The following is a 17,290-nucleotide window of genomic DNA, read 5'->3' on the forward strand; positions in this document are numbered from 1 at the left end:
AATAATTAAGAAAATGTTTAAGAGAAATATTTCAATACTCACATATTCCTGAAAAGTAAAGTCCCAGGGTTCCTGCAGGCGGGTCTTTCCCAGTTCCTGGTGTGAGGATATATCCCACTCTAAAGTGCCATCCCCGGCCCAGTGTTTGAGCTGAACAGGAAGACCATTCAAACTACAAGCTCTGGGTCTCAGACGAGCCTGACTCCTGAGCTCCACTCCACCTTTGGTCCCCAGGGGATCTGTCGATTCTCATAGGCCAGTTACACCTACAGTCACTAATAGTCCAGTAAACGGAGTCATCACATTTAGGAAATGTAGGTGAACATATCAGGGCCTTTATGTTGCTATTGAAAGGAGAAAAATAACGCCAATGTTTAAGAGTAAGCCTATGCTTCAGCAAAGTTGTGTACAATGCAGCTCTCAAAAAACATAACTGTGCAGAGCTTCTGTACGTGTCTTTACACATCCACTGGTACAGTTAGAGAAAAATAGACTTTTGTTGGGACTGTTGTAGAAACTTCAATAATTGCTTTAAAAAACAGTCACACATTTAGTGTATCTTCATTCAAGACAGTGTTTTACCATTCACAGAGTCTCCATGAGAGAAAGATGTAGTATGTCACAGCTAAACACAAGATGCTCTGCAAACATTCCACCCAGAGTAGGCCACATCTTCAATCTAAACCTCCACACTGCAGCTAACAACCAGACTATGAGAAGATTGTAGAAAACTAAGGAATAACAGAGATGTACAGCTTCCAGTGTCAGAAATTAACGAGGCAAAGGCCCCAAGAATCCTCAGAATGCCCCAAAAGATTTGATTGAGGAGCAAAATTGCATTATATACATTATATTCGTTCATTCCTGCTCAGCAACTTTTATATCCCATGAAATACTTCCTTCCTTTTTCTTTAAAAAAATGGTACTATTAACCAATGGCTTAAATTATGGATTATTCTTTATCACATCATAGACACATGGATATTAGAAATACTTTTTTGCTTTTAAATGTTCTTAACTGTTCTTTTTTTGGAACATGTGCTTGATTTTACCATGTACATAAAAGTATAAATACTCAAAATACTCTTTAATTGTGCTATAGGTTATATTCTGTGCATTTGGTGCCATTTGAGTCCCCACTACATAATACGGTATATTTTGTGTAAAGATGGGTCTTTTAATTCTTTCTAAAAGCTTGTTTTACATTGTTAAACCCCCTTTACCATAGAACATAATGATATGTATGCAGGATCATACAATCAAAAATAAGTATTCCAATTTTAGCATAAGTAGGCTAAACTGCCAATTAAATAGTAATCAACAAGAAGTATCACTCTTTAATTAACCTTTTTTCCAATGTTTAAGAACGCTTGAATGATGTCGTAAACCATAACATGTTACGCTTATTCATAGTGCAAACCAATTCTTTTTGGTGATTTTGAAAATAATGTTAATAAATGTACAAAAAATATTCCTCTGTAGTCACTAAGTGCTTGTTTTTCATCTCATGAGTAGTAATGGCTAACTTTAGCATAACATGTCTGTTGGAGGAAATTTAAGTCTAATTATCTTTCTCCTATTTGACATCGAAGATATGGTCTACACACGAGGCCCTATCACATGTGGGTTGACTGGTTGAACTTCCTTTGACACTTAGGGAAGGCAGGTGATCGCATGATCAGGGAATTAACATGCCATGGGGGAAATGTAAGTTTAGCTTCTGTCCTAGAGCTAAACTACAACCATGGTTTCCTCTGTCGCAAAAAGTGACCTTAGTGTGAGAACAGAGTGCCCAAGATACCATGCACTTCTCTTTCCTGTATTGATGTAAAGCCTGTTTGTTATCTCATGTGAAAGGAGCCTGTTATGGGCTGTCTTATGACTTGTGTGTACGTATGTTTACAACTATATAACCCAGTGGCTTGAAGTTGAAACTCTGAGCAGTCTTGACACATTACCTTGTATGTGTACAACCCTGTCTCCTTCTTGCAAGAATAAATGTCCTGTGATTATTACTTTTACATCGGCTTCGAGTGAATTTCTCTAACAATGTCCCCCCTGTTACCGTCACACAGACACACAGTAACAGGGTAGACGGTAAGTGTTGGACTAGTGTTTCCAGCATGTGTTGGTATTCATCATTAATTGATTAGGAATGTATTTGTTATATACTTTTACAATATTTGTTAAAAATGGCATGCTTGTATTTGCTAGGAAATGGCACCTCTGTCTGGTGCAGAAAAGCAGCAGCGGCACGTTGGGATGCAGACATTGAAAGAAAGCAGCAATACCTCAAAAAAGAGAACGATAGGTGGAGAAAGGACAGAGTAAAAGGAAGAAAAAAATAAAGTGTCAGACCTCAGTGAAAGAGAAAAGAGAGCACAGAGAAAGAAATGCAAGAAAGAAAGAAAAAGCTTCGGAAGTGTGCCAGAGCCAGGACTGCTCTTCCTCTAGAGCCAGGCAATGTCCCACTACTAGGGCCTCAGGGTTAGAAGAGAGTTGATGGTTAGGTGTGTGAATGTGTTTGTCAGTCCATGTATTACTCATGTTGTTGAGACATGAATCTGTTGATACAGCCACATTGCGGGGACTCGCCTTCCTTTTAGGATGAATACTTGGTTTAAGGTTAGGTTTAAAGAAAGACAGTCTACATCCTGAGTGTTCAGCTCCCTTCGGGTCAGTTAGTGGATAAATGAGCTCACTAGCTGACTCCGACACATTTACTGATATATATATATGTGTATATATATATATATATATATATATTTATATATATATATATATATGTATATATGTACATGTATATTCATACTCATACAAGTATAGATATATAGATTAGTTTCCAAATATAAACAAGGATATTAGACATAAAAAAACACGTCATATTAAAAAACAATAGTATTGCCCTCATGGGAATAATGACATGCCTTTGCTATTATTATCCCCCAACCAACAGACTACCACTAGCATGGCTAATAAAATGAGCTAAAACTGTCAAAGCAGAGACGATTCTGTGGTCCACATTAGCCTCTGGTGGCTTTCTGCAAGCAGGTTTATTACAAAGTAATGTTACAGTGACAATTTCAGCTCTACCGAAATTAACCCTACATTGACATGGATGCACAAGAGAATGTCTGCATGGAGTGTCACCCTTTCAAGCACACACTGCTATGAAGTGATCAAATGAAACAGGGACTGCAGCTGACAACAAACAAACAGGACTTAAAAGCTTTATGATTACGGTGTTTCTGCTACTTGCCTTAAATAGTATTTTTCAAAGGTTTCTGCAGTGCTTACTGGGGTTTATTGTAGTATATTGCATTGCCCTTTAAATGCATGTTGGCAGTATATCATATCACTTAAATAGATAATTGCAGTGCCTCAAATGGTACCATAATGCACCATCTACTCCAAACATCAGCAAACATAAATCACAGTACATTCAGTAACTCTCCCGCGTGTTGCCCTTCATTAGTGTTTTTAGAAATGTTAGCTAACCGTACAACATTCCCAGGTTTTCTAGTGTTCGTCAAACCTCTACAGGTTTTGCATCAATAAAATAAAATACAATAAAAACAATTTGAAATATTTCACAAAAAATAAAATACATTAAAAACAAATACACAAGGCCATTAACATTTCATTCTCACATAATATTAAACCATATTGCCTCTCAACAGAATATTTTACATCTTCGCAATGATTTAAATAACACTCAACACATTTGCAGTCTTTTAAGTTAGATGTCGCCAGTGTCCGTTACGTGTTTAGGGTGCAACTACTCCTGGGTTGTTTGTTTTCAAGGCCACTGACTATCGCTTGGATGCCTTGGCCAGTTTGCTTGTGGGAGTGGCTCTTCTCTGAGGAGTGGGGATCTTGGAGGGTTTTCCTCCATGTTGACGGGACGCAGAACGCGCCGTCGCTCGGGTTGAGTCTCCGACTGTTTCAGAAACGTCTGAGCACACAGACTGGATGTCTGAGATGTCAAAGTCAGAGGCGTCACTTCCTCTGCGACTGCTCCCTCTGCTTCCTGCTTTACTTCCAGGTCGGCTCGAATTTTTTCTTGGCTCTAGAAAGATAAAAAGACAATAATTAACAAACCACTAAGAATGAGCCTGATCAATAGAGGTATCAGTGTTTTGCCACTGGCAGTTTGGCAGCAAATTGTTACATCCAAACAAATATTGACAATTACATATCGATTAGCATCTTTTATTATCAATAAATACTCAATTTCTTGTGGCTGCTTTTTACATTACATTACATTTTATCCAAAGCGACTTACAATTCAGTATCTATCTACACACCGTAGACGCAGCTACTCACGCAGCAATTTTGGGGTTAAGTGTCTTGCTCAAGGACACATGAGACTAGCAGAGCAGGAGCTGGGGATCGAACAGCCAACCCTCTAATTGAAAGGCGGCCCTGCTCTCCACTTAGCCACGGTCACCCCTTTTAATTTCAGTTTAGTTTAGTTTGTTTTAGGTTTGCCAACAAGCTACTAAAAGATCAATACTAGCTGTCAGAGGCTAATGTGTTGCCTTCTAGGTAAAGTAAGACATTCATTTGCAGCCACTATCATGACATGTGTAGCCTTTTAAATGGTAAATGGACTTGCTCTTGTATTGTGCCTTTCTAGTCCTACGACCACTCAAATCCCTTGTACACTACATGTCATTCACCTATTCATACACTGATGGCAGGGCATACCATGCAAGGTGCCACCTGCCCATCAGACTAACTAACATTCACATTCAACATTCATGGGGTTAAGTGTCTTGCCCATGGACACATCGACATTGGATTGGAGAAGCTGGGAATCGAACCTCTAGGTGACATCTCAGATGCTTCACCGATCATTTTCTATAAACTAGAAATCCCTCCTTAGACCCCTGAAAAGGTTATTGCAACCTCAACATGTTTCATCTAAACACAAAACAGTGTTTCCATTACCTTAATTTTATACATGGTGAAAGAGCTAAGAGTCTGCTCCAACAGAGAAAAATAAACTTTCTTCAAAATGTAATGAAAAGAGTCACTAAAGTTGCTCTCTACTCACCACCTATCATCTGTGTCCGAGCTTTCAGTACAGCAGCGCTGATCAAGGTTCCCTCCTCACCAGACTGAAATCCTTTGCCTGACAAGTACCCAGGAAGACGTAATTTGCTGCCTTGAACTGGAGTATTCTGCAAAAAACAGAACATGAATTACTTTGATTTGTAATCAATGGAAGTAAACTGCACAGTATAATGACAGTGTTTGAGAAAACAGTCCTTATTAAAGTGCATAAATAGTTGTACCAGAAAGTAAGTTGTTGAGTTAGTTTTGAATTTGATAAAAAAAATCCTTTCAAAAACCTTATTTTTGCAACAAAGTAAGAATTTCAGTTAGCAGTTAGTATTTTAATTAAAGTTTAAACCTGTAGTTAGAAAGTCGTTACACAATCACACATGCATAAATTACATATAAAGGTGTTCATATTATAGTGGAAATAAAATGAGACAGACATTTTTGTCAAGCAAGAAGGAAAGATTCAGTCCATTAGTAATCAAAGGAGTTAGAGTTTATAGACCCAACTGAAGTCTCTAACACATTTTGTTTTTCCACTGCAGAATAAAATGGAAATCAGCGAAATCAGAAATATATACCTCAAACAAATACACCTTTTACAAACTAGGCACTCTATCTAGCCTTACTGGTGATACATGTATTTTGTCTCTGTTTTGATGGTTGTGCAGCAGATTTCAGTTGGGTCATAAACCTGAAGTGGCCCACATCATGTGGTGTAAATGACTATACTATATGACTATACCTCTGAGGATGAACCTTGGCTCCCAAAGGAGTCTGATGATTTAAGAGGAGTGGAGGGTTTGCTGTTTGTAAGCCAGGGCTTATCATAATTGCGGGTTATGTGTTGGGGAGTCTGGGAAACAATGGCAAATCAAAAAACACAGATATGGATTCACAAATCAAAAACTACCAGAAAGACTAGATGGAAGAAACACAAAGAATGAACAAGAACGTGATCAAAACATGTGAATATAAATGATATATGGCATATATAAATAAGAGGAAAAGCATGACGGGGAGTGATCAATCAACAGTGTGACAGACGACGAGGTAACTGGCTCTCACAGCAGAGCAGAGCCTCTTACCTTGGGTGTACTGGTCACTGCTGGGTTCGATGGGACCGCACAGCTCTGACTGGAGGTGGATCTGTTGGGAGAAGCTCCTCTGGATGACGGCCGAGATCTTCGTCCTCTGTAACGGAAGCTCGCCATCACCTGAGTGGTTCCTTCCGGGAGGATGAACTTCTCTCGCAACTCCATGTTGGTCCTGCCTTTAGCTAAGAAATGACACTCAAGATGAGACATATTAAATAAATACAACTGGGATTACTTTTATTAGTAATTTTGTGTTGATGATGATGTGAGTTAACAATTTATTTTCCACTTTAAGTCCCTAATTTCCCATGAATACATATGTGGTTTGGTATCAATTATAGGTAAAATAGAAATTTCCTTTAAAGAACTGCTCCAATTACACCTGGGCAAATATTAACTGATTATTTATTTATTATCATATTTCATATTTTTTTGTTTTGTATCGTATGCTTGGCTATGGAGAAATTATTTTTTTTTTTTAATTTTGGCAACTAGCTACACTAGGAATTAATAATAATTAATTGGACATTTACAAATTGAACACTAGCTGTGTTTGAAATCACATACTAACCTACTATTCATACTAAGTATGACGTAAAATGAAGTGTAGTGTGTTCCAACTGCATAGTGTGTGGATTTTGTGTACACAAGAAATACCGGATGTATACAACATTTGCAAGATTTCTGAGTAAGCAACGTGAGCTTACTGGATGTACTTAACTGCCCAAAAATACTCTTCAGACTGTCCAAATGCAGACTGTGAGGCAGACGGTTTAAGTAATTAACTCTTGGATGAAATAATTACAGTTAAGGAACACTAAGGAAAACATTTCTATTTCACCGTAGTAAACGTAATAATTCCAATTGTGTCCCAGTTTTGTTGAAACGGTCTACAATGTACTGTAGAAAACATATTTAACACTAAAATATAAACATTTTTAAATTTGCCTTAAAATAATACTGGAAACTATTAAATAGAGTAATGTTGATTTACACTGTAAAACCCTGTAAGGTTGTGATCAATACAGTCATGTGATGCAGAGAAGAAGTATTGCTTGAGTTTATTTCTGTGTGAACAGTCTGCTGGTAATGCCATACGGAATCGTTATTTCAGTAGGCAGTATGCAGTATAAATACCGAGTATGTAGTGTGCAGTACCTAAGTATGCAATTTCCAACAGCTGTTTTCTTTTAGCACCACATTAATTATTATTTAGTTATTTCCAGGCAACTTCTAAAAAAAACTTATTGGGAAATTATTAGGGAAATAAATAAGATAAAGTGTTACCATAATGTGTTTTTAAATAAATCTGAATATGTCAAGTGAATACAAATAAAAGATTAAAATACTGAATAAACAATGAAAACACAAGACTCATGCTGTGTCACATCTCATCCATACTGCTGCAACAGTAGAGGAATAAACTTTGTTTCTCAACCAGCAATACTTTTTTGTTTGCTTGGACTGCGAAACAAATGGTGAACAGACTCAAACAAAACAAAGTGAGCCCAAACACTCCCACACCCAAATGGCCCAAATGAAGAGAATTACAAAACCAAGAATACATAATCTACACAAAGTGAAATGAAACAGACCTCGCACCAGATGTGTCAAAAAACCCAACTGGCTTACATGCAGATTTAATCATTAAGACACACTGTCAAGCAAAGTAAACAGTGCTATAAATACTGTTTCAGTTTGTTGTGAGTGTGTGTGTGTGAGTGTGTGTGTGTGTGCGTGTGTGTGTGTGTGTGTGTGTGTGTGTGTGTGTGTGTGTGTGTGTGTGTGTGTGTGTGTGTGTGTGTGTGTGTAGGTGTGTGTGTGTGTGTGTGTTATATAGAGACAACTTTATAATTTTCCCCAATGACGACGTTAGTTCAGTTTTATATTTACAGGTGATATATTCAGCAAAGCATCTCCAGAACCTCTCATTAGGTTTTGTTTGTTTGATTGTCAAGCAAACCTGAAAACTGCAAAAGAAGCTCGGCTGAGGACCGTTGCATGCTGAGAGATACAAAAAAGGCTCATTTGGCCCATCACGTCCCAAAATATTGCCTTAGAGAAAGTGACATCGGATGATGTGACTCACACAAAACAACTGCATGCATGAAAACCAGCCGGAGCTGAATGACAGTTGATTGTGAGTGAAGCCGGTGCATGAGGATGCCATTCACGATGAGCGCTCACACACAGCTATGGTACACCAACACAAGCAGCACACACTCGGATGTGCAGACACACATACCACAGGTGGGTTCATGGAGCAAGGTGAGATAGTTTGAGATTTGCCAACCTATAGGAGACTGAGTAATTGAAGAGTTTGATTCCGAGCGCAACATTTTGCTTCCGTGGTGATGAACTAGAAGAAATGATATAACGTTCAGCAGGAGGAAGGTTTGGCAGGAAATACAGAAATTGATCATTAATACAGAAGACAGCAGAAACAAGCAGAGTACAGAGAGCGTTTTCAACAGACGTTAACACAGAGAGGATTGTCTCATACAGGTCTACATATGTAGGCGGGGATCAGTAATTGTATCTTGACTTTGCTAAAAATAATAATAACTGATTTAAAATCAGTTCACTTTAATAGTAATTAGACATTACCATTCACCAAACATTGTGGCTGTAATGGTTCAGAGACAATATTTTAAATCTGTATCAGTTAACTATCCTTACAGCAGCAATATACATGTTTTTTGTAAATAAAAAAGTCAGACAGTCATAATCAGATTGATGGAGACCCAGAAATGTTCCCCTTCCTAATGAGATTTTTAAAAATGCATTAATGACCCAAACTGTAATGTTCTAGTTATTCTACACAACTGGACATGTGCACTTTTCAGTATTTCCTCTACTAGTCCTGCATTATGACTTGTTGTGGTGAACTGTTGATCTCACCTCTACATGGGTCGTTCTTCACCAGGAACTCATCCAGAGCCATCCAGCCTCCTCCAACCCGCACCATCACAGTACTGCGTAAAATTCGTACTAAGCGAAGCTGCTGAGAGTCTCCAAACTACAGCGGGGGGGGGGGGGAGGAAAACAGAGAGGGGATGTGTGAAATCCTTTGTATGACCTTTGTATGAACACTCACTGCAGGCGGAAAGCTGTGCAACACTGGAAACCAGACTGGTTTGGAGAATCACATTTATTCCAATCATTTTTGGACTTAAATCAAAATTGTCCATGCAAAAATGTTGTCCACTTCAGCTCTGATTTCCTTTTAATGTTGCACAGATTCACACAAGCAGGATTACGACACACAAATAAAAATATACATATTCAGTTTCATTCTCAAAGACGCAAATTACACAAAGGTCAATCCAACTGGTTTTCTTCTAGTATGGTGTGCTGGTGGTTGTATGATTAGAATGTATTGTTAGTAAATTTCTATACGAGTCCATTCATTCTAAATGAGTTCATGCTACGTTTTATTTTGTCACACCTAACATTTACTCATACGTACAGTCATATGACTCATTTATCGTTGAGACTAAACTATGAATCTGACTTCAACATTTTAGACAATTGGCTGATATTTCACTGTCACATAATTTAATCATTGTTACTCTGAAACAGGAGAATCAGCCCTAGAACTACAGTATCAGTCAGGCTCTACATTTATATCTGTTACAGTTTACAGCAAACTGAACGTGAAGTCCTGTATGCTGCACAGTATTTACAGCAGTTACAAACACTTTATAGCTTTAAAAACGTAATGATATAGCAGTGGACCTTTTTTAAGTTTGAATAATTTCAGCTAATGTGTGGTTTATGGTTGTAATGTCTGACTTTATTCCGACAGCATCTGGCTTCAGTTTGCTTCCACCACTGCAGGTTGAGCCTGTGAAAAAAGCATTAGCTGAAGGCACATTATTTTACCACCAGAAGGCACTAGAGTATAATAATTTGCCTTCATCATACCAACCACACATACCAAACATAAGAACAATAAGCATGTTATGGATGTGAATGGTTCAAGGTTTATGAGGTGATGGACAGAAGTCAGCCAGTTGGATATGACCATGAGGATTAGCACAAAGACATAATTCACACAAGACATTCACAGCCGCATGCTTTCTGTCAAAAAAAAACAATTCCACATCATGAATCAAGCGGACAAACAGCAATCTCCTGCAATCCAGCACTTTGTTGCACTGTCTACGACAACGACTCAAATGCTCAGGATGCATTGACACTGATGCAGATCCAATGCAGCTAGCTCCAATGACACACCGAGAACAACATGAGGGATGGTTCAAATCATTCCCGTCTAATTCACCACAGTGTGACACGCAGACATGAGCAAACAATGATGAGCCTCCGCTAAGTGCCTATTATCTTATGATGTCTCTTCAACTGGTTCAAAAAAATATTGTATGATTATTATAATGATTTAATGCCACTGGTGATTTAAGTGATCAAATACATTAAATGTGATGATGATCTGGAGGAAAAAGAGGCACAAGAAACATCTTAAGAATAACCATTTACCAGAATACAGCTTTCCAAAACGGCAACGTGTAGGTGGGGGGTAAGATTTAGATTTTCCCTGATTGCTATTGTCTCATCGCCGATTAAGGAGTCATGTAAGCAGTGAACCAGACCAAACTGTCGAAAGAATTATTTCAATTCATTGTTGTGTGACACATCAAAACAAACTAGTTCATACAACACTAATGCCCCCTCTTACTAACACCTCCCATTATTAATCTTAATCCAAACAAGCTACAGGAAGCATGTGGCATTTGAACACATATCAGAAATGGATTTTAAACTGCAACATGCAATTTGTCGAGACATGTTAACTCATTAGGTCAAAAGACAAGTAAATTATTCATTAAAATCATCAAGGTTGCCCAACTATGAAAGTAAATCAATATAAAACAGTGTCAGTAACACAAAAGAATGTCAGCCAATGTTGAGATAAATCATTCCCATGAAAAGCCAGAGGCAAGCACACAGAAAGCATTATTTTTCACACTGCCCAGCAGATGAATTTATGCCCATGGACTAATAAAAATGATGGGCTGAAATGTTTTTGGCTTGTAATATTGCATTTTCTGAAACTCAAAAGCAGATATATAAATATATACTAGACTATGTTTCACCTGGACTGTCTTATTTTATAACAAAACAAAAATATCAGAATAATCTAAATACATAAATTACATAAAACTTAAGCACATTTAATTCTTCTTTCATGACTGACGTTAAACATTTTATATTAGACTGAAAACACATCTTAGGCCAGAGTTCCTTATGGATTAAATCTGACGGCCATAGATCTTTATTTCTACTTCTGAGTTTCAGTCTGTAAACATCAGCCAGGAATCTAAGCAGAGAGTGTTAATTGAAAGGCAAACATGATAAATGAAAAAGGCTTGATAAGGCACAGAAGAGAGGGGTAAAAACAGAAGAGGCCTTTCATATGTACCTGGTTTCCAAGGTAGAACTGGTGATGTGAGGAACAATAAAAATATGGAAAGGTTAGATTTTTTACCATATATTGGCTTTTATTGACACTTTTTCCAGCACTTACCTTTCCGTAATATTGAGCTGATAGTATTTAAAACATTTCACAATCATGGCATGGCTTGTATTTGTTGAAACAATTGCTCTTCATAAAATGTATGATTAAAGTCTGCTTACCCGGTATTTGTTGGCACCAATTTGCTCCACTTGGAATCGTTTTGTACATTTGCATTTTGCCACTTGTCTTGTAACCTACAAACAAAGAAGATTTTATTGAAACACAATTCCCTAAATGTGTCTCTAGATTTAAATTTAGAAATTCTGGGCATGAGCGTTCGTATCACCTCATCTTCAATTTTGTCAGCATCTGTTAGCGGTTTGTAAGCATCCTTGTTGGGATGGAGCGCTGCCACAAACTCATAGTAGTCAATGTAGCCGTCACCGTCTCTGTCAAATATGTCTGCCACAGCGCTCATCTCCAGACGACTGGTGGGGAATTCTATTGAAGAGCCATTGAAGTGGTACAAAATGAGCATTTTGCTGGCTGTGCCACATGCTGTTTGTATGTTGAACGACACTTACTGGAGGAGAGGATGCCCTCTATGAACTCCTGCCGGGTCACCTTGCCATCTTGATCTTTGTCAATGCGGCGGAAAAAGTCCATGACACGAGACTTTTTGTGGTTCATCCAGCGCATGTAGCGCTTCCGCCACACATCAAAGTCAAAGTTGGCAAATTCCTTCAACTGCACAGAAACAGAGAGGGTTTTATGAGCACAGATTTGCAGAAAAAAAGAGCTTGTAGTCATACTAAGAGTAGGTGTGTGTAAAACCTGAGTGCTTGATTACCTCCTCGAGTCTGTCCAAGGCATCATTGAGTTTCCTCCGTCTGTCCAAAGCCAGCAGCCACACGTGCTGCCATTTAGTGACTAGCAGGTTAACCCGCGGGTTCTTGGTTTCAATGGGAGGTTGTGTTGCTGACGCATACATTGTTTGTGTGGGAGAACGTTTTCCTGCAGGTGAAAGACAAAAACCTTCATAGTGAATGTACTCTCAGTGTGTAAGCAGGAGGAATAGATTAGCAATGACATCATTCCAGGTGCTAAAATGAACAAAATGAGGATGTCGCGTCACCCTGCAGTGACTAAACACTGGGCCAGATGGCGCAGGTCACGCTCTGTGAGGGGTATTAATGGGATACATACTTCCAGTTCTTCCTTTGTCGAGCACAGGGATGTGAGACTGGATTGGGGGTTCCACAGCAGCCTTCCTTTTGTGTGTCTTGGTGATTTTGTCAACATCTGGTTGCTTCCTGGTCATTTCCTCCATGAATGCCTGCAAGGAAAAGCAACAATATGCTTCCAGTATGGTTCAAGTACACTTACAGCCAACTTCTGTAAAAATAAATAAATCAAATCAAATAATTTAAATAATTGTTTTTACCTGGTGTTCTGCTATGAGGCCTTTGACCTCTTCGAGCTCCTGCGGCAGCTGCTCCTTGTCCTTATCGTTGAGGTTGGTCTCAGCCCACTGCAGCCAGGTCAGCAGATTCTCCAGCAGGTCCTGAGTGGCTAACAGCTCAGTGAGGGCTGTGGCCAGTCGCTGCTGGTGCTGTCTGGCCCAAGCCTGCACCTGTAACAGTAACATTACACACATTACTCATACTAAATAGAGACTGAGTTATTGCTTTTGTGTGATGAGGCACACACATGCCACCAAAAAATTTGAATTTAGGGATTTGTGCTAAAAAGCTCATCCAAATTGTGTAATTGTGCCCTGTCATACCTATAGGTACGAAAGGCATGTATGCAGCCGTGAACTGACCTCTTCAAGCCGGGCTTTAATGATGGTGTTCCAGTGTTTGATGGTTGTGATAGAGTCTGGATGGCAGATGACCAGAATAGCCTCCCCCATACTGGTTGCTTTATTTAGAGCCGCTCGCTTTTCCTCCAGTTTCTTCATGAACTCCTTCAAAATAGCAAATGGGAACAAGATTAGATTTTCAACTGGATTTTCTTCAGCAAAAACTCACAAGCAACAAAACGTTGCTTGTGAGTTGTTGCTTTTTAATTTGGAGTAAGGCAGAGCTATTTCAGCAAGATAGAATCATAGCTGAGAAAATATCTGCAAAAAATATGCAACTGGAATGAAAGATGACGTGACATCTCCTTGCAGACATGCTAATAACTGTTAACTCAAGTAAAAGACAAAAAAAATGCCAGCATGTTACATTTCATTATTTAAACAGTCAAAACTGTCTAAATGTAAAATATATACTTAAAATTTAACTTAAGATAAAACATTATAAATATATGCAATGCTTGCCTTGTGTTGTTCGATAAGCGTCTGCAGAGCCTCCTCATCGTCAGGCAGGCTGCCATGGAAACGCAGACTCTGCTCTGCCTCAGCCAGCCACTCCAGCAGGATGTGAACCGTGGAGTGAAACTCCTCAGCCTGCAGCCAGAGGAAACAGATCAGTCAGGCTCCCAGAGTCAGTTTACCTTCTATCTGACGACTGTAAGGTCTTCACAGTACCTGACAGAGGGCCTGCTCCAGCCGTGCCTGTTTGGACACCGAGAGGTTACACACCGTCTCCCAGCGAGTGCTCAGCTCCTGCATCTGGGCTTTGACCCACGACGAGTCATCGTGACTGCTCTCGATCAGCTCCTTGGCTGAGCGTTTGAGGGCCTGAACGCTTACTGTCCTCTTTCCCAACTCCTTCTGGAAAACCTGCAGCAACACAAACAACGTACTCACCAGTTTAAGATTTGTGTAACAGCATATTTATGCTATTTATAATTTCAATGAAAAAATACTGAGGGAAATTGTACTTGTAGATTAGAACATTAGACTTCAACAGAGTCACAACGGTTGGTGCACCAAAAACAGAATAACTTCTGTTGGTGATGTAGTGCAGTTATATTTACTAATAACACTGTGAATGACCAAACATAATATCAGTTTTCCAGATATCTTTGCTGGACAGTAAACTTCAGAACAGGGACTCTCAATGGAAAAGTACCACAATGCTAGCCCTTTCTGTTGCTTGAATTTATAGCCCAACCCTCATGTGGTTTAAGAGTCCTTTGTTACTATTGTGATGAGCAACAATCAGTGATGAAAAGAAAAGGGTGGTGTTAATACAGCAGTGAAACTTGCAGATCTGCTAGTGTCCACTAGCAGATCAACAAAGCTTTGTGTCATGCTGTAATGTGGTCGGGTTTCCTACCTTGTGGTTGTCTATCAGGTTGAGAACCAGGTCTATGTCTCCGTGTACGGGCTGGTCCTCAGCCAGCTGAGGTTCCACTCTGTACAGCCAGTCAATGAGAGCCTGGAGAGCGTCTGTAAACTGGCCGGAGAACAACAGCGCCTCCTCAAGCTTGTTTTGTCTGCAGGAGAACACAAATCATTAACAGTGAATGGAGAATCTCACCGCATACAGTGTGATTAGTAGTTGACGGGGTACAATACACTGACAAACATGCAAAGATGTATCCTTACCTTTCAACTGATTTGCCACAAACAGTGTCCCATTTGTCCCTCAGTTCACTCAGCATGTCGTCCAGCTTCTGGTTATCATCCCGAAGGGAGGTCTTGTCTTTCAGGGCCCGTCCTGTTCGAGTGGTGGTGTCGTACACTGAGTGTTTGCTGCCCACAGCTTTTTGGAACTCCTGTGTATGAGAAACACCGTCATCAAAAAGCTCCAACCTCCACACAATAAAGAAGTTACGCTTCATTAAGATAATGAACGAACACACAATAGTCACGTTTAGTAGATTGTTTTAAGTCTGTATCTTTAGACGCACAGGGTTACAGTTCTCAGATTTTCTTCCTGCTACTGTTGGCATGTCAGATAGTATCTTAATCTGTGTGTGTGTGTGTGTGTGTGTGTGTGTGTGTTTTGTGATTAAGAAGAAGACCGTTTTCTCTGAGGGAACAAAAAAGGGGGTCAAATCTCAAGAGCCACTGCTCCACAGAGATTAAAAGTATCCAAACACAGTGGCTCCTAATACATTTGGTCTATCCAGGGATTATGATAGGATTAGCACAGTATCCGCACATAACGCTGCAGAAACACTGGGTAGTCTGTAACGCAAGCAAATGCACGACTAATGTATTCTGTTGATGTTGTAATTCCCATCAATAACTTTTGCTGTTGGATTCGTCTGCTTCCAACACTCATACATCACTCACTGAACATGTGTCTCAATATTCTGACTTGTTTCTGCTAAATGAATGAAACACTGCTCCCAGAGGTCCCTGGTTATTTTAACTATCATTCTGTGTGATATGACGATGCTCAGTCACCTTGTGCTGCGCCAGCTGCGTCTTGATTTTGTCTGGATCGTTGGCAATTTCCACTTCTGAGTCCAGAGTCTTCTCAGACTCGTCCAACCACTCCATCAGTTTATTCCAAGTTTCATGGAACTAACGAAGGATAAAGAAACAAACAAAGCATTTAAAAAAGAAAAAAATTGATTTCACTATATTTAATGTGAAGTCCTGTTAAATGTTCAGATGATTTGTTTTTCAGGCCCAAGGAACAGAATAGGGCCCATACTAATGAAATTGCTTTCCAATGATAAAGTCCTCACAGCAGTGAAACAAAGCCTTCAAACCTGTTTGGCCCTCTTCCTGGCGTCATCCAGCAAACGACCTCGCTCAACAGACCGCTGCACCAGCTTCTCCCAGCGGCCTTGCACGCTGAGCAGCAGGTTCTTGATCAGGACCACATCCTGTTTCTGGCTGAAGTACTTCAAATGTGTTCCTGTCTTGTCCAGTTCAATGATGTGTTCCCTGTGGGAGTTCACCTCTGTCACAAACATCTGTACAGTGCAGAGAGGAGAGATGTTTTGGGTCAGGTGTTATGACATCAAAAGGGAGTACAGTACAATTGACAGCAGAGGTAATGTAATTCATGTGACTGATGTGCTTAATGAGCTTCGTTCTGAATGACCAAACGTGGAGTCATTAAGTCAATGTTGGCTGGATTTCAAAGCTGAATAATGAATTAGTACACATAAACTGCTATTTTGTGTATGACACTGGGATAATTTATAATTTTTCACTGGCTGAAAAAATTAAATATCACAGCAGATGGATTAAAGCATGTAGCTGCGTCAAAACACTTCTACTTAGCAACAACAGTAACAGCAATCAACATAAAAAAAGTTTTGTCATTATTCACTGAGGCTGCGTCACCCTCCTCTCCAAACAAACATTACCTTATGCTCATCAATCTGAAACATGATGGTGTCCAGTATGAGGGAGGCTGGGGAGACCATGTTCAGCGTCTGCTCCGCTTGAGTCAGCCAGTTGATGAAGTCCTGCAGAGAGTTGTGGAAATCCGTGGCCAGTGTCAACGCTTCTTCCAGTTTCACCTGTAGACACAACACATCATCAGGCTCCATGCATAGAGATGGAAATAATCCTGTGGTCTTTTGTCTCTAAACAGAGCTCCATTATAACGTGTATCCTCCTGCTGCAAACAAACGGTTCGGTTGCCACAACACTAGATGAAGAGGACGGGGAAAACAATTACATTTCACATTTATATCGAACATGTCCTCTACTTAAAGAGAGGAAGTTAACATCTCTAGAGAGGCTGATGGTGGAGCAGAAAGGGAATGATGAGCTTTTAATTGAATG

The 17,290-nt window shown here is 39.6% G+C and overlaps 1 protein-coding gene across 3 annotated transcripts in view; it reads right to left on the reverse strand.

The window, feature by feature from the left end:
• Window positions 1-3,017: 3,017 nt before the first annotated feature.
• dst (dystonin) overlaps window positions 3,018-17,290 on the reverse strand; it is a 99,295-nt gene continuing 85,022 nt past the window's right edge. For 2 of the 3 annotated variants that reach the window (XM_068723921.1, XM_068723904.1), the window contains 20 exons: window positions 16,867-17,022; window positions 16,261-16,467; window positions 15,950-16,069; window positions 15,143-15,312; window positions 14,871-15,030; window positions 14,177-14,371; window positions 13,967-14,095; window positions 13,466-13,609; window positions 13,085-13,273; window positions 12,847-12,976; window positions 12,491-12,654; window positions 12,225-12,387; window positions 11,987-12,141; window positions 11,820-11,894; window positions 11,605-11,622; window positions 9,066-9,183; window positions 6,156-6,346; window positions 5,813-5,923; window positions 5,060-5,186; window positions 3,018-4,069 (listed from right to left, as the gene is read on the reverse strand). In XM_068723921.1, coding sequence (XP_068580022.1) covers window positions 3,813-4,069; window positions 5,060-5,186; window positions 5,813-5,923; window positions 6,156-6,346; window positions 9,066-9,183; window positions 11,605-11,622; window positions 11,820-11,894; window positions 11,987-12,141; window positions 12,225-12,387; window positions 12,491-12,654; window positions 12,847-12,976; window positions 13,085-13,273; window positions 13,466-13,609; window positions 13,967-14,095; window positions 14,177-14,371; window positions 14,871-15,030; window positions 15,143-15,312; window positions 15,950-16,069; window positions 16,261-16,467; window positions 16,867-17,022 — 2,979 coding nt within the window. In that variant the 3' untranslated portion in view covers window positions 3,018-3,812. Of the gene's footprint in view, window positions 4,070-5,059; window positions 5,187-5,812; window positions 5,924-6,155; window positions 6,347-8,409; window positions 8,524-9,065; window positions 9,184-10,661; window positions 10,779-11,604; window positions 11,623-11,819; window positions 11,895-11,986; window positions 12,142-12,224; window positions 12,388-12,490; window positions 12,655-12,846; window positions 12,977-13,084; window positions 13,274-13,465; window positions 13,610-13,966; window positions 14,096-14,176; window positions 14,372-14,870; window positions 15,031-15,142; window positions 15,313-15,949; window positions 16,070-16,260; window positions 16,468-16,866; window positions 17,023-17,290 lie in introns of all 3 variants that reach the window. The other variant, XM_068723913.1, reaches the window with a different exon arrangement.

This window comes from Cebidichthys violaceus, unplaced genomic scaffold, assembly GCF_023349555.1.
Source record: "Cebidichthys violaceus isolate CVI_PGR_0920_01 unplaced genomic scaffold, fCebVio1.0.p SCAF_10, whole genome shotgun sequence".
NCBI lineage: Eukaryota > Metazoa > Chordata > Actinopteri > Perciformes > Stichaeidae > Cebidichthys > Cebidichthys violaceus.